The 24178-nt window shown below is 40.8% G+C and overlaps 2 protein-coding genes across 11 annotated transcripts in view; both read left to right on the top strand.

Annotated features, from left to right (window-relative positions):
- Positions 1–17677, top strand: part of LAMP3 (lysosomal associated membrane protein 3) — a 35066-nt gene extending 17389 nt beyond the window's left edge. The window contains exons 4-7 of one of the 3 annotated variants that reach the window (XM_082692756.1): positions 1204–1261; positions 4610–4780; positions 6597–6763; positions 15993–17677. In XM_082692756.1, the coding sequence (XP_082548882.1) occupies positions 1204–1261; positions 4610–4780; positions 6597–6736 (369 nt within the window). In that variant the 3' untranslated portion in view covers positions 6737–6763; positions 15993–17677. Of the gene's footprint in view, positions 1–1203; positions 1262–4609; positions 4781–6596; positions 9479–15992 lie in introns of those variants that run through there. The other 2 variants (XM_082692757.1, XM_082692755.1) reach the window with 2 other exon arrangements.
- A 2439-nt stretch (positions 17678–20116) lies between these two features.
- The window catches only part of MCCC1 (methylcrotonyl-CoA carboxylase subunit 1), a 59050-nt gene continuing 54988 nt past the window's right edge, over positions 20117–24178 (top strand). Inside the window, exons 1-6 of one of the 8 annotated variants that reach the window (XM_082692361.1) lie at positions 20117–20296; positions 20499–20650; positions 20930–20970; positions 22163–22348; positions 22476–22611; positions 22773–23002. In XM_082692361.1, coding sequence (XP_082548487.1) covers positions 22914–23002 — 89 coding nt within the window. In that variant the 5' untranslated portion in view covers positions 20117–20296; positions 20499–20650; positions 20930–20970; ... (1 more) ...; positions 22476–22611; positions 22773–22913. Of the gene's footprint in view, positions 20297–20498; positions 20651–20929; positions 21105–22162; positions 22349–22475; positions 23003–24178 lie in introns of all 8 variants that reach the window. The other 7 variants (XM_082692360.1, XM_082692358.1, XM_082692356.1 and 4 more) reach the window with 7 other exon arrangements.

The raw sequence follows: 24178 nt of genomic DNA, 5'->3' as shown, positions 1-24178 counted from the left end.
TCCTTGCTGAGCAGGTACCTGATGCGGGATTCGATCCTGAGACTCCAGGATCATGACCTGAGCCAAAGGCAGTCGCTTAACCAACTGAGCCACCCTGGCACCCTTGTGGATAGTTTTCTAATGAATGTTTACAAATAAGACCTAAATCGCCTACTTTAAAAAAACCCGAAACCTCCTTTTTCAACTTACCCTTCCATATCTCATTTCAGTTCCCTTTACTATTTTATACCCTTAGTCTCTCAGGAGGTTATAGGGCTGATTTGTAATGGTTTGTTTGTTTTGTTTTTCTGAAAGGACAATCCTTGAATAAAATGTAGAACACTACTTAGTATTTCTGAACACAAACTCCTGGGATCCTCTTTTACAGAATATCCAGATATCTCAGAGTAAACCATTTCTTTTCAGAATCCCTCATGGTGGCCCCATCTAACCATACTGGAGATATGAATCCCTTAATCTGTTTAAAGCAATTGATAAATTGCATGAAAAATTTTGCACACACCGTTTATGAGAGTTTATGAGCCCCATGAAGTCCACTCATGGTAGCCTTAAAGATAAGTGGTCTCAGGGCACCTCAGTGGCTCAGTCAGTAAAGCAACAGACTCTCGGTTTCAACTCAGGTCAATCTCAGAGTCATGAGATCAAGCCCGCATCAGGCTCTGTGTTAAGCATGGAGTCTGCTTGGGACTCTCTCTCCCTTTCTCCCTCTACCCCGCCCCTCTGTTCTCTCTCTCTAAAATAAATAAATACATTGTTAAATGCTGAAGTTCTTTATGCCTTTAAGAAAAGAGATGAGTGGTCTCCATTTGAATCTCTACCCTAAGATATTCATTACTAGTAAAAGCTTAATGTTTACCCTTCCATGCTCTCTACCTTCCAGACGTATATGCATTTTAACAGGAAGAAATTTGGTCTAACTGAAGGGACTCTAGACCGGGGAAATTTGAATTTCAGGCTCTAGCAACAAGTATGCAGTAGAGAAATTCAGGACCAGGAGTAAGCCATTACTTATAATTTATTTGTTGTGTGGTATCTTCACTTTTTTGAAGCTTCTGATACAATTATGGTCTGTACCCACAGACCCCCAAATCCCCATATAGAGGATTGAATAGCTGGAATCCTGCCAGAACAAAGTTTATAAACCAAGATCATAAATGTAAAGACAGAGTGCCCAAAGGTTAACAGTTTCATCCTGTGTTACAGGATGAAAACTCGTATTACATCAGTGAAGTGAGAGCCTGTTTGACAGTCGCAAACCCAGGTAAGCTGTTAGAGAAGGCCACTCCACCAGCAGTGACACTGCGCCTTGGGTTAGCTCATTTTAGCCCATTGAATTTGCTCATCTTTGATGCTGCTTTGGAGAAACCAATGGATTAAAGTAACCAGGAGAAGGCCATGCATCTTTGTATGCTTCCATTTGCTCAGCTGCCTGTGAAGGAGGCTGGACTACGTTATGTCGGAGATCATTATCAGCAGCTCAAAAGAGCTGAGTGACTCTGGGGCAGATTTGCTAGTGATGGTGCAGTTTCTTCAGTACTCTTGGAATCACGCATTCATTCTACAAAAATGTGGTTACTGCCAGCTAGGTGCCAAGCCCTGTAAGAGGCAGTAGAAATGCATATTAGCCAAACATATGGTTCCTGCTGTCATGGACCTGACATTCTAGAAGTGGGGAGGGGATGACAAACAGGCACATTAAATTATAACAGACAGTTAAGTAGTATTAAATCCTATGAGCAAACACAAGCGGGTTGGGGTGGGGTGCAGAGGACTGGAAAGATATTTTTAGGTAGGGCCTTTGGGAAGCTCTCAGGGGAGGAAGGCCTCTCTGAAGAGGTGAGGCTTGAGCAGAGAGATATCCCCATTTGGGGGCATCTGGGTCTGAGGAAGGTTTTTTTCAGGTGGCAGGAGCAACAGATGCACGAGCCCTTAGAAGCCAGCTTGCACATGGGTTCAGGGAGCGGCAAGTGTCACATGTCCCCAAGAGAGCGAGCAGAGCAACAGAGCAGGCGTGACGGACATGCGGGCCAGAGCATGTAGGGCTTCTGCGTGAGGCGAGCTGAGGACTTTGGATTTGAGTTTAAAGTGTGAAAGGATGTCAGTGGAGGGTTTGATGTAGGGAAATGGTATATCAGATTTACACTGATAAAGATTCCGTTTGGTTGCTGTATCGAGAATGGCCCACAGTGGGGCCAGTTGAGAGAACTCCGGTAAGGTTCCCATCCAGGAAAGTAATGTTCCCTGTCCAGTGGGGGAAATTTCTTAGGTGACTCAAATGTTTCTCTGGAAAGCCCAGAGTTTGATAGCAAACCATTGCTGGGCACCTCCTCTGTGTCACTTACTGTACAAAAAGTTTTCATGTCTGTTTTCCCCTTTTTAAAATTCTATCTTATGACGTGCTTAAGCTTATCTTATTAAGGAACCTACGCTAAAGAACGTTGCTAAGAAATGAAAATGTCGAGAAATGTTTATTTAAAATATAACATATTTTATTGATATTGTTCAAGAGGATATTATCCATGATTATTGGTTAAAAGTAAGATGTCACAGTTGAGAATTCACTTTCATATATAGTACCTTGCTTAGACAAGTGTACTCACAGAGGCTGGGGAATAAATATTGTGCACGCTAACATAAATTAGCTAATGTTATTACAAGATATGGATGAATTTTAGCCGGAAGTCAGGTAGTAATGTCTCAAGAGGCAGGGAAAGGGAAAGTGAGAACAGCGGCTGAGTTAGAGGCTGAGAAAGGGGATGAAACAATTCTAGGTCCCCCAAATCTAGGCTCAACAGAAGCAGGAGGAACTGTAGGAGTCACAATGAGGATAGTTTGCACGTCAGCGGTGGTGGTGGTAGTATTATAACAGTAGTCAGTTGTAATTACAGTGGTAATGACTGTTGTAATGTCAGTGTTAGTGTAATGTTAGTGATTGAAGTAAACTACCCTGGGATATAACACATGATATAGCGGTGTCCATGGATAATTCAGGGCATCATGTAGGGCATTTGAATGTACATATGCGAGAGTCTACAGTAAGTAGTACAGTGATGGGCAGGAGACACAGTAGTGTAGTGGTGAAGATAGCAGGCTCCATAGGGAGACTGCTTGAGTCCAAATACCACTTACTAGCTGTAAGGCTCTTAGGCAAATAAATATTTTCAGTTCTCTGACTCTCCATTTCCTTGTCTATAAAATGGAAACAGTAGAACCGATCTCAAAAGATTATATGAGAATTAAACAGGACAAGGGTACCTGGGTGGCTCAGTCGGTTAAGCGTCTGCCTTCAGCTCAGGTCATGATCCTGGGGTCCTGGGTTCGAGCCCCACATTGGGCTAGCTGCTCAGCAGGGAGTTTGCTTTTCTCTCTGCGCCTTCCCCTTCTTGTGTGCTCTCTCAAAAAGAAAAGAGAAGAAAAGGAAAGGAAAGGAAAGGAAAGGAAAGGAAAGGAAAGGAAAGGAAAGGAAAGGAAAGGAAAGGAATGGAAAGGAAAGGAAACAAAGAATTAAGCAGGACAGTGCCTGCGGAGTACTTGTGTGGTTATTCCTGGCACATAGCAAGGAGACCCTTATGTAGAAGGCTACCTTAGACACTGGCAAACACACCCACAGAGGCAGAAAAGGAGGGAGACTTTCAAGCCCCCTCATTAATAGCCCATGGGTATTCCTTTGATAAATTCATGAAGGTCCATAGTCTGGTCCTCAATCATGAGAGCTATCAGCAAGCACCCCCTACATCTCTTCAAGGAGACATTTAAACCAAGGTCATGAAACTGATGTATAAAATAAAAATGCAAATGTGTGTGTTTATCATGCAACTATTTCTTATGGTAATTGCCAAGGAGACTAGACAGTTGGGTCCTCTGGCCAGTGAAATTTCTCCCATTTAAGAAGCCAAAGTATAATCAGAAGGGTGTAGGTTGAATGTAGCATTAGAGTAAATGGAGTGAATTATGTGATTAAAATGTTTAACCCCATCTGCCTTGAAGCATATGCTTCCTTGAAAAGGGTGTACCTCTCCTAAAACAGCAGCAGTCCCTGAGCAGGTCTTTCTCTCCCCAGCAGCACTCAGGTAGACAGAGATGGGCCTCTCCCTTCTCTGTGTCCATATGGATGGATATAACACCCCTCCAAATGATGGGATCAGCCTGTCCTTTTGCCTTATTAATATAGTCTGGTAACATGCAGATGCTCCACTTGGTGACTGCACATGTCTGTTCTGATTCACTAAGGGCTCATGTGACTGTCACAGAGAGCAATCTTCTCTTATTTCTGATTTTTTTGCGGGCACTTCTCTGTAGTCCCTAAGCACTGACAATAGTCCCCACCAACTCTGCCCCCAACGATTCAAGACAACTGAAGAAAAATTTCCTAAACATTCTCATTTCAATGTTATCACATTCTAATTTATGTGAGTTTGCCCTACATCCTACATAATACCAGAAAAAAGTCCCCAAAGAGTACCAGAGTGGGTCTTCATGAAGAGAAGGCAGAACCCCTGAGAGCCACATCTCAATGAAGGCCATTGAACTGCACATGAACCCCTGGTAACAGCTGACACTCAATGGGTATATGCCAACAAGTGTCTATATTTCATTCTTGTGTTTTCAGAGAAAATTTACCAAGGAATGAAAAGTTCTGTGGTGATGTTTGAGACTGTGGTTGGGCATTCCTTCAAATGTGTGAGTGAACAGAGCATCCAGTTGTCAACCCACCTTCAACTGAAAACAATGAATGTCCAATATCAAGCCTTTGATTTCGAAGATGACCACTTTGGAAATGGTAAGTCAAGTCTTCATCATGTCGCAAACAAAAACTTCGGAGACCCAAGAGTTGTTTCAAGTTGTTTTTTGTGTGTCTAACTGTCAAAAGGGAAAAGAATCACATGAACTTCCTACAACAGTATGGTTCCATGAAGCTCTTAGGGCCAAGTTTCTCTAACTTTCCCTCCTGCCATTCCTTTGAGTCAATACCAACCTCAAAAGTGGACACTACTATGTTCATGTCCCCAGTCTCCCACAGCAGGATACATTCTGCTTGCATGATGTATTCTGACTCCTCGGGTGTATTTGGAGACTTTAAACATCCTGAATAGTAGTAATATCTAAAATTCAAGATTTCAGAATAGATTTTTTTCCCACTTGCAGAGGGAAAAAAGAAAGTTGCAATAATAATGTTAGGCCCCCTCTTCTCAATTATGAGCTTAATTCCCCTGGCTAGAGCTTCCTTATAGTTGGTGTTAGTTTCCTTGCAACTTCTGCTTTGAGTTCTAACCACCACAGAGAGAAGCAGGTCCTAGGCAGAAGGCCAGGGACAGATAAGGGAGACTTCCTGAAAAAGAATTTTTTTCCCTTCTGGGAAAATAGGTTACAAGATTGCTACATATGTCCAGGAATTGAATTTCAGTTTCTGAAACATTCCTCTCATAATAACTAAGAACATTATGAGTACCTCTCAATTCTCATAAATAGATTTAGTTAGAAGTTTAGCTGTAAATTAGATTTCTGGAATGTGAATCCAACTTCTCTTAGTGTTCCATTATAAACTTGAAGGTGTCGACAAAAACCTTCTGATACACTTGCTGGGAGGCATTGAGCAGAGGAAGGATTAAAGTGTTGCTGGCCTTGGATCCCCTGATTTCTGGTTTTGTCTGGAGTCCTCAAACCTCTGCCACCGTTTTGGACCCTTACCACAGTGCTAAGATAAAAATATTAAAATTTCTTAGTAGGTGTGGCCCTACAAAGTGTGGCACTTTATCATCTCGTCTCAAAACTTCCAATTTGGGAAAACTTACAAATTCATGATGAAGGTTTGAAAAGCCTCTGTAATTCATCATGTGGTCTTAAAAAATAAGGTACACACTTGCTCTTCCTCCCCCTCCAAACCTCTGTGAAACAGGAAGTAAGCAGGTGGGAAATCGAGTAGTGACAGAGGTGAGAAATAAAACCTTTCGGCAACATACACCTGGCGTCTCCTAGCAGTGTCCCCAAGGAGATATAGAAAATTTATCTTTTCATTTTTTCCTGCCCTTCCTCCCTCTTTCATATAACTCTCAACCTCCCACATTCTCAATCCATTTTAGAGAGCTAAAATCCCAGAGCCTGTAAGAGGTTTCTCCAGTACCTGGAGCCCCAGGCTGTCCACCAGCAACCTTTAAGAAGCAGAGTCTGGATAGAAAACCTTGGCCATGCGATTTGGGGCAGGTCTCTGTTGCCAGAGGTGGGAAAACTTGGCCTCAGAACTTACCCAGGGTTACAGGTCTGATCCTGACTCTCTGGACCAAACTGACATTTCCCAAAGTTGGATCTGCCTCCTAACGGCAAGAGAATCACCTGGGCCCCACCTCCAATGCACTGAATCATAATTTCCTGGGTGTGGGGTCAGGGTATCTGCATTTAAGTGATCATAACCACTGCACACTTCTGATCATCGCATTGACCTTTCCCTCCTCGTTTTCACTTACCTGTCTGAGGCAGCTGGTGGGAAGCCCGGAAGCTCCGCCTTTCCCCTCTCTGCATGGCTGAGGCAGGCAGGGACAGTATCACTTTCCAGCATTGCGGCCAGCCTGTAACACCTGTTACTCTGACTTCAATTGCAGCGGATGAATGCTTCACTGACAGAAACAGGAGAGAAAACCCTGTGGCCGTGGGCCTGAGTATCGCAGTACTGCTTGTCGTTTTGCTAACAGCATGTCTCGTGGCCAGCAAGAGGCCCAGTAGAGGATATGAACGCATGTAAAGCCCCACCTTCTTCAAAATGTGCAAGGTTAAGGCCTTGGGTATTCTGACTTCATATTCAGCCTGAAGTGAAGGGATCAATTTTTCTACTTGCCTATCCCACCCTCCCAATCTGATTAGGAAACCTGGTTTTCCGCTGCAGGGCCATTGAAAGGCTACCTAAAAGGTAGCCTCCATCCACTTTCTCTTGTTGGCACAGGGAAGCTGTGCCATATGGGCTTGAATTCCACCCTCCACACCTGATAATACAGGGCTGGCTTGGAGAATTAGGGACAAGAGGCAGGGACATGAAGAAGGTGCTTGGGAGAAACAGAAAGCAAATACCCAGAGAATGATAAGAAAGACGTTTTCAAACTGCACCGATTTTTCTTATACATTTTTAAGAGTCTCAATTATAGTTATAAAAAAATTCATTTCAAAATAGATTCTAAAGTGATTTTAAACTCCCGGATTTTGCATAATTCCTGGTTTACTTGAATTACAGAATGGTGGTAATAGACTACTGTTTTTAAGACATTATATGCTATTATAATATAATACTAGTAAAAAAATATAGATAACTTCCCAACATTTCATTTAAAAAAAATTTTTTTTAATGTAAAGCATCCACCACAGATCTTGGCAAACAAAAGAGGCTGCATAAATTTTAGTTCTCTGATTTCTTCACCTTTATTTATTGTCTGTCTCCTTCACATTTTTTTTTCTGCTTTGTCTCTGTTTTTCTTTGATCCTTAGTCTATCCTTGCAAATTTGTTAATTTGGGCCATTGTGGGGAAGGGATGTAGGCAAGCATCAAAACAATCAGGAATTGCAAAGAGAATAGGTAGATCTATCCCAGAGTATTACCCACTTTCCTCTTAAGCAAACATTTACAAAAAAAAAAAAAAAATCATAAACCACAAGATTCCTGATTGGGAGAGATTGATATATGGAGGAAAAATTCTATCAAATATGGCTTGGAATGTTATTCATGATTTTCTATTACATTGTTTAAAGAGGAGAATTGAGGAGGCACCTGGGTTGCTCAGTCTGTTGAGCCTGTGACTCTAGATCTCCCCTCCGATCTTGATCTCAGGGTCCTGAGTTCAAGCCTGGCCTTGGGCTCCCTCTTGGGCACAGAGCCTACATTTAAAAAAAAAAAAAAAAAAGTAAATAGGAGAATTGAGGTTTTTATTTCCAAAAAAAGGGAGAGTAATGGGCTTCTGGGTGTTTTTAATTGCTTTTACTAACAGAAGTGTTCTTCTTTTTCTTTATTTGCCAGAGGAACCATTCATTGTTTTTAACAGGAAGTTTATGAACCTTGGCAACAGCTCATAACCTCTGCTTATCTAGGGCATGTTCTGTCTTTCTCTGGAAGGATTCTAGCTCTCTCCACTTTCTCAGAAGTGAGGGGGTAGGGAGGGCACACAGCAGCTTCAAGAGAGCTTTAAGAGCCCCTAGGACATTTGGAGTGTTAGGACATTCCTGTTTCCTCCTTACAACAGGAGGTGTTGAGGAAAATCTGGGCTGTGCAAGGACCTGGTGTTTCCCAGAGTGACTCAAGCTTACCAGGAAGGGCTTGCTTTTGGAGAGATGCGATCTCCATCTCCAGCAGGACCTCCAACAGGTCCCTCCCGAAGCCATCCACAGATACCCGGCTCCCCACTCTCCTTTCCAGTTCTGTCTCAAGTGTGCTCAAGAGCTTCTATACCAGGAGCACGAGTTGCTTATTCCTCGTGCCACTGACCAGCCTGTAGAATGACTAAAAGAAGGTTACTCTTTGAGTGTATGGAAATGTCCATGGGAAGGGAAGTAGAGTTAAAATCAAGAAGAGAGGGATAAGGCAGCTCACATAAATTCAATTTTCCTTTCTACCATCTTCAGTGAGTTCTTTGGGGTGACAGCTGCTGTTTGGAGTCCTGTTATCAATGAATTAATATTCTAGTAAGCAAAAAAGAGCAAAAGTTTCATTTGGAAGACTAGTAAATACATCCCAGTGCGTTCCTGCCCTGCAGTTCTGCCCACTTTCTGTAGTGATTTCTGGGGAGGGTTCCAGATTGCAACTGCAACAAGTAGCCTCCCTGCCCCTGGGTTCCTCTGGTGCTGCCCCCGAATCCTACTCTCATAGCTCTAGTTCCAGGGGTCCCAGACTTATTGCAGAGCGTAGCTGGTCTCTTTCTGGGATCCCCCTGACCGAAGCCCTAGCTGGGCGGGAGCAGCAGGTTGCTCTGTGCGCCTTTCCAGTGGCCGTGCTTGTCCCTTACCTTTAGCGCACCTGCTGCTTGCCCGTCCCGAAGGTTTCAACTCCATTTTTCTCTTATGTGGAGGGTAGAGAATCCTGAATTCACCCTTCCCAGTACAACGCACCTAGGGATAATAGAAACCTTCACCCAGCTAGAGATAACCTATCCATTGTTAATTTTGATGTGTTTCCCTGGCATGAATATTGTTTTATAAACTGGAGCATACAGAGTACACAATTTGGAATCCTTTGTTACGTGTGCATCGTAAGCATTTCTCTGTGCTATTAAAGGTGCAAAGTGTCTTACAGCTGCTATGAATACGCTATCAACATTCTATAATAATTTACTTAACTATTGTGTTGTTGAGAATTTTTATTGTTTTTAGGTTTTCACAAATACATGGTGATTAAAGAATTACACATGAATTACAAAACAGACAAGACATTGCTTAACAAATGTGTATAAATGTATGCCTGAATTTCGCTTTTGCCTCATAAACTGTTTAAAATGGTTATAATTTATTCTGCAGTACTGATTCTTAATTTTTAAGAAAAAGTGGAAACAAAATAAATACATGTAGATGGTTTAAAGATTTTATTACAGAAATATATGAAAAGAAAAAGCAGAGCTAAAATTGTGACTAGAATTTCCCTCACAGAATTTCCTTCCTCATTATCTAATAGATTGGGGGGGGGTGTTTAAAATCATCAGTGGCAGTCAAGATATAATCTAATGCAATAAACTTTTAAAACTGGTGAACAAAAAAGAAAAAAGATTCAGAAGAACAGTTGAGAGGACAGCAGAGCTGGGCTCTGGGCACCTGTCCCCCCAGTATGCTCACCAGGAAGCCATATGATGAGAGAAAAAAATCTCTTGAACACTTAACTACCATTCCTAAAACTGGAGAGAAAAAGACTGGTTATTACATCTCTTCTCATCTAGGAGTAGTGAAAATGGCTATTGGGAAGAGGAGGCAGAGTAAACACAGAGACTGATGGAAGTGAACTGGGGAGCCAACCCCAGATCACTGGATATCCCCAGGATGTGGCTAAGTCCCAAGGTACAGAAAAGAAGATAGACTCCAAATAGATAGCTCAATGGGAAACATTAACTGATCTCAGACACAGTGGGAAGAAAAGCCCTCATTTACCCGAATGATATTAAAGGTAACGCAATGTCCTGGATGAGATGCTCAAGGATGAGCAGAAAAAGACTGCCTGGCTGGACAGTCAGTGGAGCTGGGAACTCTTGATCTGGGGTTTGTAAGTTAGAGTCCCATGTTGGTTGTAGAGATTTCTTAAAAATTAAAAAATCTTAAAAAAAAAAAAAGGAATATGCAAGATAAAAACAAGCCCTATGACCACTATGCAAAATTACTGCAGCAAAATAACATAAGACTTACATTAGATCAAAATATGACTGTAGAGTTTAAGTTTTGCAAGATGAAAAATATTCTGGAAATGGGTAATGGTGATGGTTATAATGAAAGAGTGAGGTGAACGGGAGATTACACTCCTACAAGTGAACAAATTAGGCATCTGCCCTCAGTGCAGACTCTTTTCAAGATTCTGTCTCTCTCCCTTTTCCTCCCCTTCTGTCCCTTCCTCCACTTGTACTCTCTCTCTCCCCCCCGCAAAATAAAAATCTTCAAAATGTATTGTTAAATGAAAAAAAGCATAATGTACAATAATAGTGAGAAAAGGAGGGGGTTCCTGGATGGCACTGTTGTTAAGCATCTGCCTTTTTCTCAGGTCATGATTCCTAGGATCAAGCCTCACATCGGTCTCCCTGGTCTGCAGGAAGCCTGCTTCTCCTTCTACTCCCCCTGCTTGTGTTCCCTCTCTCGCTGTCTCTCCATCAAAGGAGTAAATAAAAATCTTTAAAAAGAGAGAGAAAGGGAGGAAAAAATATACTTTGATTTTTGCTTATATCTGAGAGATTGGAAATGTATATAAAAAGCCAAATGGTTGGGGTGCCTGGGTAGCTCAGTGGGTTAAAGCATCTGCCTTCAGCTCAGGTCATAATCCCAGCTCAGGTCATAATCCAGCCCCGCATCAGGCTTTCTGCTCAGCAGGGAGCCTGCCTCCCCACCCCTCTCTCTGCCTACTTGTGATCTCTGTCAAATAAATTAAAAAAAAAATTAAAAAGCCAAATGGTTACAGCAGGGGGAACTGAGATGGGAAAGGGTGAAAGTGGAACTTCTCAATGTACAGCATTTTGTAATATTTTGACTTTGAATTGTGAATGTGCTATATATTTGAAACAAATTTTTAAACCATAGGAATGATAGTTATCAAATAGAATTGAAATAATATAAACCCAAACAATGATTGAAAAAATAATATATCTATTCAAAGTTTGAATTGGGAGGAAGGGAATAGAAGGGAATCTGCCTGTGCTCATCTTTGAAAACACTATCAATAGATAATGTCTAAATTGGAAACACAGGATTTAGAAAACATATAATGTCCTGTCATTTATTTCATAACCCTCTTAATTCATTTCACAATCCTTTAGTGTATATTTATAATCTCTTTTTTGAACCTTAAAGGGATCTTTTATGAAACAATACTTTCTGAAACAAAGATACATTAATTTGAAGTTCAGTAACTGTCCCAGTTTTGTTTTAGCTTTTTTTTTTTCTTCTATGAAATCAAATAAATGAAAATCAACAATTTTGGTAAAATAGCACTTGCATGATCCTATATTAATACAAGTACTTGTACTTATTTTTCTACCCATCCATCCTTGTAGGTGTAGAGAAAGATGTCTGAAGTTATATTGGTTCATGTTTTAGCAAAGATAATTTCTGGGTGGGTAGTTTTCAGGTGATTGGTTTTGTCAGGGGTCCAGGGGAAGGTTGCCCAAAATGTTCCACAAAGGCATATTGATTATTTTGCATTGAAGTTACTTGGGAAACAAGGACATCCATAGATCCTCTGTCACCCTGAAAGCAGAAAATTAATGTCCCTTGTGAAAGATACCATCCCTGTACTAAGAAATAAAAGGACATTCTTATCGCCTGAGAAAGGAACTCGAAAGCCACGAAAGCTATAGAAACAAACCCTGTTACTTTTTACTAATATACCGTCTCAGCCCAAATTCCACTTAGAATTCCTTACTAATTGAACCTTCCAAACATCTGTTTTCTTTATCCTGTCAATTCCTCCCAAGTATATTATCTCTTTGTCTAAAATGTATCAAAACTGCCTGTCTTGGTCATTTCTTTGGGTGTCAGTTTCATTATTGGCCCTCTGTGCACACATAATAAAATTAAGGGTTTTTTTTTTTCTCCTATTAATCTGTAATTCTTAAACCAATTGGAAGAATCTTGGAGGAAAGAAGAAATTTCTTCCTCTCCTACAGTTTTTACCTTTTTTTGAGCTTTCGTAAATCATCTCAATTATTTATAACGAGAAAATACCATTTTAAAAATATATAATGATGTTTGTTTAAACATACAGCACGCACACACACACTCAGATATGTACAGAGGAAGCAAATGCCTTCAAAGGTTTGCAGTGATTCATTCAAGTGGAAGGACTGTGGTGATCAGATAATTATTTTCTTTGTGTACTTTTCTGAATTTTAAAAGCATTTCAGCGATGTGACATTAAATAGTATAAAACTATATGGAGAGTAAAAGTTGCTCTCGGGGTGCCTGGGTAGCTCAGTCCTTTAAACGTCTACCTTTGGCTCAGGTCATGATCCCCGGGTCTGGGGATCAAGTCCTACATCCGGCTCCCTGCTCAGTGGGGAGTCTGCTTCTCCTTTTCCCTCTGCTCCTTGACCCTGCTCATACTCTCTTTCCCTCTCAAATAAATAAATAAAATCTTTTTTAAAAATAAGATTTTTGGGGGCGCCTGGGTGGCTCAGTGGGTTAAGCTGCTGCCTTCAGCTCAGGTCATGATCTCAGGGTCCTGCATCAGGCTCTCTGCTCAGCAGGGAGCCTGCTTCCCCCTCTCTCTCTGCCTGCCTTTCTGCCTACTTGTGATCTCTGTCTGTCAAATAAATAAATTAATTAATCTTAAAAAAAAAAAGATTTTTTAAAATTTATTTGAGAGGGAGAGAGAGCACACAAGAGCCAGGGAGAAAAGGCGCAAAGGGAGAGAGAAGCAGAGTCACCACTGAGTGGGGAGCTGGATGTGGGGCTCAATCCCAGGACCCTGAGTTCATGACCTGAGCCAAAGGCAGACTCTTAACCTACTGAGCCACCCAGGAGCTCCAAAATAAAATCTTAAAAAAAATAAAGTTGCTCTCTCTACTCTCATCCTAGTCCTTCCCCAGGATCTTGCTTATCTTTTCACTTCAGGTACACGGGAACATTTGTTTGTACCATGCAACCCTCTGCAGATCTTAGGGGACCTCTCTGTCAGCTCACTGAGATCTACCACATTCTTCGTGTGGCTACATTGTATTGTATTGTATGGATATGACATTTTAAATTTTGGATGGATATCTAGATTATCCACTTTGTTTTCATAAAATGAGATTGTTGTAACATGTCTTTGTATATTCACATGAATATATTGTTAGTATAAGTTTCTAGTGGTGGAATTACTTTAGGGTATGTGTAATACATTTTTTTTGTATTTTTTTCCAAATCATTTTAATCAAATTAACTTCTTAATTTGTCAATGTTCTTTTCTATCTAAGAAACACACATATATGTAACAGGGTTGCCTGGGTGTCTCAGTCAGTTAAGTGTTTAACTCAGGTCATAATCTCAGGGTCCTGGAATCAAGCCCTGTGTGGGGCTCTGCACTCAGCGGGAAGTCCGCTTGAGATTCTCTCTTCCTTTGCCCTTCCCCCACCTCATGTGTGCCTGCTCTTTCTCTCTCTAAAATAAATAAATCTTTGACTTTAGATACATATACAGAAATATATATATATAACAAAATTGTGTACTCTAAAAAGACTTATGAAAAGCAACATTTCCCTGTCTTTCCTCTAAGAGACAAAGTGCTTTTAACTAATTTTAATAATTTCTTATTGAAACTACTTTGGTAATTCTTTTTTAAAATGTTAAAAAGCTTTCTTATTTCTTAATTTATTAGCTTTAAACTACTTATTATGGCAGATAATGATTTCATACTCTTACACCATTACTTTATGATTATGTCATTGTTTTTTGCCAAATTAATAAGGTATATATTATTATAATTATGTAAGTATTTCCACTGCCATGTCAAAAGTGTAGGACAAGCATAGTTCCTGTCTTGTAGAGATTTGTTGTTTCCTGGAATCTCTATCATTCACTCTACCCTCACCCCTTCTGATTCTTTTTTCTCTGACCTCAGGTGAGAATTGATCCTTGATTCATTTTTATATTGGTTCATGCAAGGATCTCGTGGATATATATTATCTATCTGTCCCTTTCTTTTTCTTCTAGGATATTATTCTAATATTTGAAATTTTGACCAAAAATTTTCTTTGCATGTGGTTTAAAACAAAGATGATAGGAAGTTTTACCTTACAAATCCTTGCCCCCACCTTATTTTTCCATCCTATTCTCCCCTTAGCCACCCATACGCAATTACTTTTATTAGTTTATCATGCATTCTTATCCTTCCAAGTTTTCTTTAGGTAAATGCAAGCAAATATATCTTCATTTCTTCTTTATTTACACAAAGCACTATAGTACTATATTCATTTTTCCATGCATTGCTTTCCCCCCCTTAACATATACTGGAGATCTTTCTTTTTTGATGCACAGTATTATAGTAGTTTCAGGTGTACAACATAGTGATTCAACTTCTCTATGGGTTATGCTATGCTCACAAGTGTAGCTACTGTCTGTCACTATGCATGCCATTACAATATTATTGACTCTACCCCCTATGCTGTGCCTTTCATTCCTGTGACTCATTCATGCCATAATTGAAGCCTGTATCTCCCATTCCCCTTCACCTACTCTGCCCATCCCCTCAGCCTCCTTCCCTCTGGCAACCAACAGTTTGTTCTCTGTATTTATAGGTCTGATTTTGTTTTGTTTGTTTATTCATTTGTTTTGTTTTCTAGATTCCACATATGAATGGAAATCACGTGGTACTTGTCTTTCTCAGTCTGACTTATTTCACTGAGCATAATACCCTCCAGGTCCATCCATGTTGTTGCAAATAGCAAGATCTCACCCTTTCGTGGCTGCATAATATTCCATTGTGTGTGCATACCACATCTTCCTTATCCATTCATCTACTGGCTCTTATATATCCTTGAATAAGATATAGATATAGTTTTCTACTTATGTATGTTCAATGACATTCCCTCTTTTCCTCGGGGCTCTCCATCTTTCTCCAAAGGGAGACTGATTACATTTTAAATGAACTGAATAAGCACTCTCCAATGAAATAAAGAAAAAATTTTTGACAAATTTAAAAACTCTCATTTTTAAGCTCTTATGAATATTTAGGTCTGTTTTCTAATGTTTTTAGCTCATTAAATGCAATAAAAAGAACATTAAGTGTAGCAAAAATGTTTTACATTTTTGAAAGCATGGATAAATATCACATGTTTTCAAGAGATCATGTGTAATCTAACAAAAGTCTATTTTATGTAAATACATTCTACTTTGCAGAGAGCACACCTGGAAGAAAATGGGTCTAACGATTATTAAATATTGAATAATTGCTGAGAAGATAAATGTGTCTTATTTAATCCTTCAACAATTTTATATATTATTTGTATATATATTTGTATATATAATATATATTTGTATACAGTATATACAAATATATATACAATATATATTGTATACAGTATATATTTGTGTATATATATGTATATATACATATATATATAAAATGAGGAAATTGCAAGGTTTGATAACTCATCCCAGTTCACATAGTTAGTGGTGGAATTAAAAGTCGAGTCAAGCCCCGTTGTGCGTCAACTATACTTAAATTAAAAAAAAAAAAAAGTCAGGTTAGGATTTGACTCTAAAGTTCATATCCTTCCTACTCTAGCCCGCTTTCTGGTCTGTCCTCACTAAACCTTACCTGCTATCTTGTATTTTTTTTTCTCTCTCTCTCTTAGTGGATGAGTGTTCGTCTGACTACACAATTGTGCTTCCTGTGATTGGGGCCATTGTACTTGGTCTCTGCGCTGTGGGTTTGATTGTCTATGGAATCCGCCTAAGACGTGAATCATCTGGATACCAGAGAATCTAATTGGTGCCCAGGGGGAAAGAATGTAATGGCGTTTAGAGAATTCTTTCATCGGTTCCAGGATATTGGGGATATTTCCAGAATATTTCCTTAGAATTAGTGCTTCCAACAATGTAAACCACCATCTTTCACAAACCCAAGCAGCAAATTCTGATTGAAGTCCAAGCAGCTAATCAATTTCTGCAGAATGTTTGTTCATTTTATGAAAGATCTAGTGAGTTGTTTCAGAGTATTTTCCAACTTCTGGAAAATATTTTAACCATTGCTAAGTCAACATTTGAGATATGTTAAATTAACATAATGTATGCAAAGTGGTATATGCTTCCAAATTATAAACTAAAATGTCAATTGTAATTAAAGCTACCTGTGCACATTGGGGATTTTATTTTATCCTTCATCTTTCCCATTTAAAAAAAATGCCTCTACTTTACCTATGAAATGGACTTCTAGTGTTTTTACTCTCCATGTTTTATATGATACACATATATCTGATGACCTGCTTGCCTCCTTTCCACATTAATTTTTTAAAAATCATGAAAAAAACTACCATATCACAGGTTGTCTAGGTTTGATGTGAAACTAACAAGAAGAACAAACAAATCAACTTATAATCTTGATGACTCCTCCTTCAGAATCACTAGAGACACAGAACTCGGTGGCTATGGACAACAGAATTCACTAATAAGCCAGAAACAATAGCCCTTAATTTTTTAATGCATCTATGCCAGATACTAGGCTAAGTTTAGATACAGCCCATTTAATTCTCACAACTTCTAGATGAGTAAACTCAAACGTCAGGGAATTAATCGCCTCCATGTCACCAGCTCACAAGTGGCAGATGCAGAATTTGAGTGCCAGCTGGTCTGTGGTAAGATCTCTGGACTTTTCATTACACCATTGACACTGACTGCTACCTGAAGCCTCACACCAGCACACGTTCCTTTTTCACAGAGAAAATTAATTTCTCCAGAGTTATGAGAGATTAGGAGACACGAAATGAGGACTTGATAGGTAATGAAATAGCTGATCTTCAACAAAGTTCTCTACCTCCTTGACAGGGGACTGGGGGACTCTGAATGAAAAACTCGGGTTTCTTATCTGTATAGGATTGTGCCACTGTGGCTCTAGAGATAAAGGAATGGAGGAAACTTCTTAAGTCATTTTTTATTTCTTTGAAAATAGAGAAATCTAACCACCAACCACCTTTTCTTTCTTGACCATAGATCCCCCTCTTGTGGTAAATTGCTTCTTCTGCACTATTACAGCCACATTTTCTATTCTAATTCACTTTATTCAGTAGCGCAACCTGCCAAGAATTGAATTCCTGCTTGTTTTTACAATTAAAGAAAGGAGCTAAGTCTACTAACAGAAAAGACCACATAACCCTAGGATTCTTTAGGAAAGGAATAATTCAGGTCACCCTAGAAGACATGTTGACTTTCTTGACTTGTTCTCTTATGAGTCAATAGGGTTGGCAAGATTCTCGGTTTAGTGTTAATAGAGTATTGAATTGTATTAGAAGTTTTTGCAATAAAAACTTTATTTGGAGGTGAATATATGTCATTCCTGTCTTATAATTTGATTTTTGTTTACTATCGTAGTAGAGGTTCTTGCTTGAATCAATACAGTACATCATCGTTTTATGACTTATTTTGTTCTGTTCTCTACCGCCACTTTACTACTAGCTAGGAAGACCTAATGAGAGAATCTGAATTTTTGAGAAGAAAACCACATTAAACTTATAAATTAAATCTCTCAACTTTTAGACCAGACTAACTGACTAGATTACTGGTATACTTGACTGCTGCCACCGTTTATCCATTCATTTATTTATTTATTCATTCAACCAACATCAATTAAGGCCTTACTAAATGCCAGACACTCTGGTAGGAGCTGAGATAAATAAGAAGACCCGTATTAGCTGTATTAGTCCTATATAGCTATGGAACAAGGTAACCCAAAACTTAGCAGACTAAGAGAACACACATTTATTATATCACACAGGTTTGGGGGGTCAGAAATCCTGGAGCAGCTTAGCTGGGTGGTTCTGGTTCAGGTTCTCTTACAGTTCTCTTATGGTTAAGCTGTCATCTGAAAGTTCAACTGGGGCTGAAGGCTCTGCTTCTGAGTTCCCATCATGTGGCATATCTACAGGAATGCTCACAACATGACAGCTGACTTTCCCCAGGTGAATGGTTCAAGAGAGACTGACCACCTATTCACAAAAGTTACATACCATTCACTTGTGTTGAATTCACACCAACCATCTCTGGTATGTTACGGAGTGAAGACCAGGAGAGGTGGAAATCAGTGGGGGCCATCTTGGATGCTGGCTACTCCAGGTCCATTGTCAAGGTTGAATTACTGGTTTACTTTTGGGGGGCAATTCAGGTAAATAAATTCCAGTATGCACAAAAAGAAAAGTGGCTTAACAGGAAACTATACAAAGGGTAATGATGGTAGGACGCTATCCAGCCTGCTGCCAGCTCTGCCCCAAGTAGAGTACCTCTCCAGGAAAGCAGCCCCTCAACCTCTGGTGCTAACAGTCTATTGACCAGCTGCAGTTCAGGCAGACTTGCTTGTTCACCAGGCCTGGTTGTTGACTCATTGGTCTACAATGTTAATTGATGACTTTGCCTCAAGAATTTGTTAACTCTTTGTCATAATATAATCCAAAGAGATCTGGACCACACAGATATCCCAAGAGACATCACACCGAACAATTACTTTGATGACATTATGCTAATTTGACAGGACAAGCACAGAGCCATTCTTATGTTGGAGGCCCGGGGAAGACATGTGTATTACAGGAAGTAGGAGACAAACCCGATGAAGATTTAGGTAGGGACTAACTAATTCATTGAAATTTTTAGGGACTCAGGGGGTCAGAGGTATGCCAGATATCCCCCCTGCAAAATAAAACACAAATATTTTGCATCTTGCATCCTTTCCATGAAGAAGAAACCATAGGGCACCTGGGTGGCTCAGTGGGTTAAGCCTCTGCCTTTGGCTCAGGTTATGATCTCAGGGTCCTGGAATCGAGTCCTGCATCGGGCTTTCTGCTCAGCAGGGAGCTTGCTTCCCCATCTCTCTCTCTGCCTGCCTCTCTGCCTACTTGTGATCTCTCTCTGTCAAATAGATAAATAAAAATCTTTAAAGAAGAAGAAGAGGGAGGGGGAGGGGAGGAGGAGGGGGAGGGAGAGGAGGAGAGGAAGAAACCATAGAACCAGGTAGGTCTTTCTAGGGTCTAGAGACAACTTTACACAGCTAGGAAAATTCCTCTGGCCCATTTACCAGGTGACATAGAAAGCTATCAGTTTTCAGTGGGGCCAGAGCAGGAGAGGGCAGGACAACAACTCTAGGCTTTAATGCAATCAGCTCTGCTGCTTGAGCTGTACAATCAGGCAGACCTCATGTTGGAGGTATCAGTGGTGGGGAAACATACAGTATGGAATTTTTGGCAAACTCCAGTGGGAGAATCATAACACAGGTCCTGAGTACTCTGGAGGCCATGCCATTTGCTGCAGAAGAATAAATGTCCTTTAACATACAGCTCGTGGCATGTTACTGGGTCCTGGAACACTTGACTTTAAGATACTGTTACCACATACCCAGAATTGCCCAGGTTGAGCTGACTTCTGTCAAATCCACTAAGTAATGAAGTCAATTTTAAAATAGTAATAGGACAGAGGTCAGTAAATTAATGCTCATGGTTTGGCCACCCGCTTTGGTAAATAAAGTTTTGTGGAGTACAGCCATGTCCATGTGTTTATGTATTGTCTACGGCTGCTTTACAACAGCAGAGTTGAATAGTTGTAACAGAAACCGGTCCACAAAACTTAAAACATTTACTATCTTCCCTTTTACAGAAAACTTGCCAGGGCTTCAGCTAGTTAAATGTTTAAATTTATGAGAAACTGCTGAAAGGTTTTTCCAAAATGGTGTTTGTCTTTCTCTATCGGGCTAAGTTTACTTGACATAATGTCTTTCCAGGTTCATCCATGTTGTCCCAGATGGCAGGATTTCTTTCTCATAGCTGAATATTGTTCCATTGTGTACATTTACACTGCATCTTTTTGGTTCATCCAGTCAATGGACACCTATGTGGTTTCCACAACCTGGCTATTGTGAATAATGCTACAATGAAGGTGAAAGTGGAGATATCTTTACAAGGTACTGATTTCCTTTTTTTGGGATATATTCTCAGAAGTGGGATTGCCAGCTCATATGGTAGTCCTATTTTGAATTTTCCAAGGCACCTCCATACTGTTTTCCATAATGGCTGTCCATTTTACATCCCCACCAACAGTGGCAAGTGCTCCCTTCGGTCTACATCCCCACCAACATTTGTTATCTTTTGTCTTTTTGACAATAGCCACCCCAAGTTGTGCGAAGTGACATCTCATCGTGGTTTTGGTTTATATTTCCCTGATGATTAATGATACTGAGTACCTTTTCACATAGATGTTTGCTATTTGTATGTCTTCTCTGGAAAAATATCTATTCTGGTCCTTTGATCATTTTAAGGTGGGTTATTTGTTTTTTGCTAATTTTTTACAATTAGTGAACAGCATGCATCACTTCATTTTATTTTATTTTATTTTATTTTTTTTAAGATTTTATTTATTTATTTGACAGAGAGAGAAATCACAAGTAGGCGGAGAGTCAGGCAGAGAGAGAGAGAGAAGCAGGCTCCCGCTGGACACCGAGATCATGACCTGAGCCGAAGGCAGCGGCTTAATCCACTGAGCCACCCAGGCGCCCCTTATTTTATTTTTTTTAAGATTTCATTTATTTATTTGTCAGAGAGAAGGAGAGATAGAGAACACAAGCAAGGAGAACAGCAGGTAGAAGGAGAAGCAGGCTCCCAGCTGAGCATGAAGCTCCATGTGGGACTTGATCTCAGGACTCTGACCTGAGCCAACAGCAAACACTTAACTGACTGAGCCACGCAGGAATCCCTATTTTTTGCTATTGAGTTGTATGAATTCTTTATATATTTTACATATCAACCTGTTGGTTTATAACCCTCCTGGAAGCTTCCCAGGTGCAATCTGAAACCAGTCCCCAATTTTCTCTTGCATTACAGTTTTTTTCTTACTGATTTGTGGGAGATATTTATTTATTAAGGAAAGTAGTGCTTTTTTGTGATAAGAGTTATAAATTATTCCCAGTTTACTCTTTGTTTTTTCCTATATATGTTTTGCTGTGCAGATTTTAAAAAACTGAATTTGATTAATTTTCATTTATAGTTTGAGTATTGTGTTCCGCTTAGAAAAAGCTTCCCTCTCCCCATAGTGTTTTCTAGCCTCTTTTATGCTTCCAACTTTTATATTAATCTCTTATTCTTTTAGAACTTATTTTGATTTTTGGTATGAGAAGTAAGGATTCAACTTTATTCCCCAAAGAGCTAGCCACTTGTACCAATATCACTTCTTGAATTATTGAGTCTTAAATCTAGAATGTATGTTGAATTTTACTAATGACCTGTTAAGCATCTATGAACATAAGATCTTTTCTTTTAAACTATTAATAAGATTAATTAATCAATTATATGAATACTGAATCATTTCTTGTAACATCATCCAAGTTTTCAAATTTATTTGCTTAAAGTTGAGCAAAATTAGTCTCCTGCAAATCTATGATTTGTTTTCTGTACCTGTGACTTTTTCCCACTTACTTTTTAAATCATGGCAACTGTGCATTTTTCTCCATTTACTTTTATCAATTTAGTTAACTACATTATTAATTTCTTTTCTAAACCTCTGGATTTATTCTTTAATATGTTTTCTTAATTCATTAATTTCCTCTTTTTTGTTACTTATTTCTTTATTCGCTTTCCTTGTGTTTATTTTTGTGTTTTTTTTTAACCCTTGAGTTGGATGATTATTCCACTATAAATTTGCTTACATGCCCTGCTTTAACTGTGTTCAAATAAGCATTTGTATGTAGTGTTTTTATTTTCTAGATATTCTGCAATTTCAGTTTTGACTTCCTCTATTTCCCTTCCTTATTTTTATTTTACTATTATTATTTTAGAGCGAGAGCGCTTCTGAACGACAGGAGGGGTGGGGGAAAGGAAGAGAGAACTTCAAGCAAACTTCCGGCTGAGGAAAGAGCCCCACCCTGGGCTCCATCTCTGCACCTGAGCCAAAATCAAGAGTTAACCCATTGAGCCACCTAGGCGCCCCTGAACTAAAACACTTTTTAAAAAAAAAAACTCGGGTAATTTTTACTTTTAAAAAAATTTTTATTTTAGTTATTTACTAAGGGGTTTTTTTTTCCCCCCTTTCTCGAGAACACTGGAAAAATTACGTGTTTCGCTCTTCCTCCTATTTGACTTTTCCCCCAGGACTCCGCCTCCACCGCTTTCTCCCGGGGTTGAAAAGGGTCAAGAGGCGGGCTCTCGGTAAAGCGCGAAGAGGACGAAGGAACCCAGCGGCCCAGTAGAAGAAATAGCAACCCAGGACCCAGGGGTGCCAAGGAAGGTGAGGGGCGGACCTCGCGTTCCGTAGCCGCTACACCCAAAGGGGCTGGAGGAGGCAGGGACCACACCCCCGCGGGTTCGTGGCCGATTAGCCAATCGTCGCCCCCGAGGCCCTGCTCTGCTCTTTGATTGGTTTTAATGGAGTCGCCCCCTCCACGCTAGAGAGGCCTAGAGCCTGGCTCAGACCTGGACGGTGGCCCGTAGAGGACAATAGGCTTGTGGAGCGCGGTGGGGAGAGATCTTGCGGCGAGTGCAAAGAAGCCAGTGTACCAAAGAGTCGGAGGAGGACTGGCCTGTGGGGACATGGCCGCAGCCTCTGCGGTGTCGGTGCTGCTAGTAGCGGCGGAGAGGAGCCGGTGGCTGCGAGTCCCGGGCCTGCTGCTGCCGTCCAGGTAACGTGAGGTGGAGGGGCGATCTGTGTCTGGGGCCCGGGGCAGGCGTGGTGGTTAATGGACTCCTGCACGCTGCGAGAGGCGCGCGGGGGCCGAGGTGGAGACGGAGGGACGGGACTAAGGGAGGACGGAGGGACAACCTCAGCCCCTTTCGGGGTGTTGTGCTTTCAGTCTTGGCATCGGGAGGGAGACGTCTTCACCCCCGGCCCTTCCTGTTCCTCCCTTTCCCTATCCACCGCGCAGCGGTCTGCCTCTGTTTGTCCATTTTTGAGGCGGGGGGGGGGGGGGTGGAGCTGGGTCGGCCACATCCACGCTCCGCTCGCTCACTACCGCGGCGACAGCGACAGCGACGCGGCGCAGCTGCTGCGGTCAGTGCTTGCGTTCGCCGTGTGGGTGTGTTGGTGATCCCAGCGCGGGTGAGCCCCAGAGGGCTCAGCGACTTGCCCGAGTGTACACAAGTGGAAAGAAATGGAACCAGGACGCCCTCACGCGCTTTTGGGTTCCGCTCTCCCCGGTCAAGTGTCCGGTTCAGAGACCTGGAGTTCTTTTTCATTGTTGGAATGGATCAGGTTAACAAGAGCAAACTTATCTTCCAGAGGGCCGAGAGGCTGTTTTGTCAAAAGGTCTTGGAGGCCAGTTAACTAACGTGACTCCAGTGTCCGGGCGTGAGCTGTAAGCTTCAATGACAGTAACTTTGGTAGTGAAGACACCCTCAGGTTCCCAGGTAGCAGGCTTCTCTATCTTGCTTTGCTTCCTCCTCCTCCTCCTCCTCCTCACCTCCTTCTCCATTCTGGAAAGACGGCGTTGCTTGGTGCTGAAGGGCGCCCAGAAGCCAGGGAATCTCAACTTTGCTGCTCACTAGTCTGTGAGCAACTTTGGGCAAGTTACTTAATGTCTCCGTGCGTCAGTTTACTTACGTAGGAGGAGGTGATGATACTGTTCCTCAAGGAGATAATATTGGCAGCTAGGATTGTGTGAATTAATTAATGCGTGGAAAGGATTCACACCGTATGGTACAGATGAATCCATAAATGCAGCCTTTGCAGACCCCCATTTGGGTCAAGTTTTTTGCTCACTTTTACTTTCCACAAGTTGAAGTAGAGGTACTTAGATTTCAGTTGCTTAATTGTGGGACTAGTCCCAGAGTAAAGTAAGACAGGTGGTGAAAGGAGTGCT

Source organism: Mustela nivalis (assembly GCF_964662115.1).
Source record: "Mustela nivalis genome assembly, chromosome: 1".
In the NCBI taxonomy this organism is placed as follows: domain Eukaryota; kingdom Metazoa; phylum Chordata; class Mammalia; order Carnivora; family Mustelidae; genus Mustela; species Mustela nivalis.
Note: the sequence above shows the minus strand (reverse complement) of the source record. Positions and strands in the feature narration are given on the sequence as shown.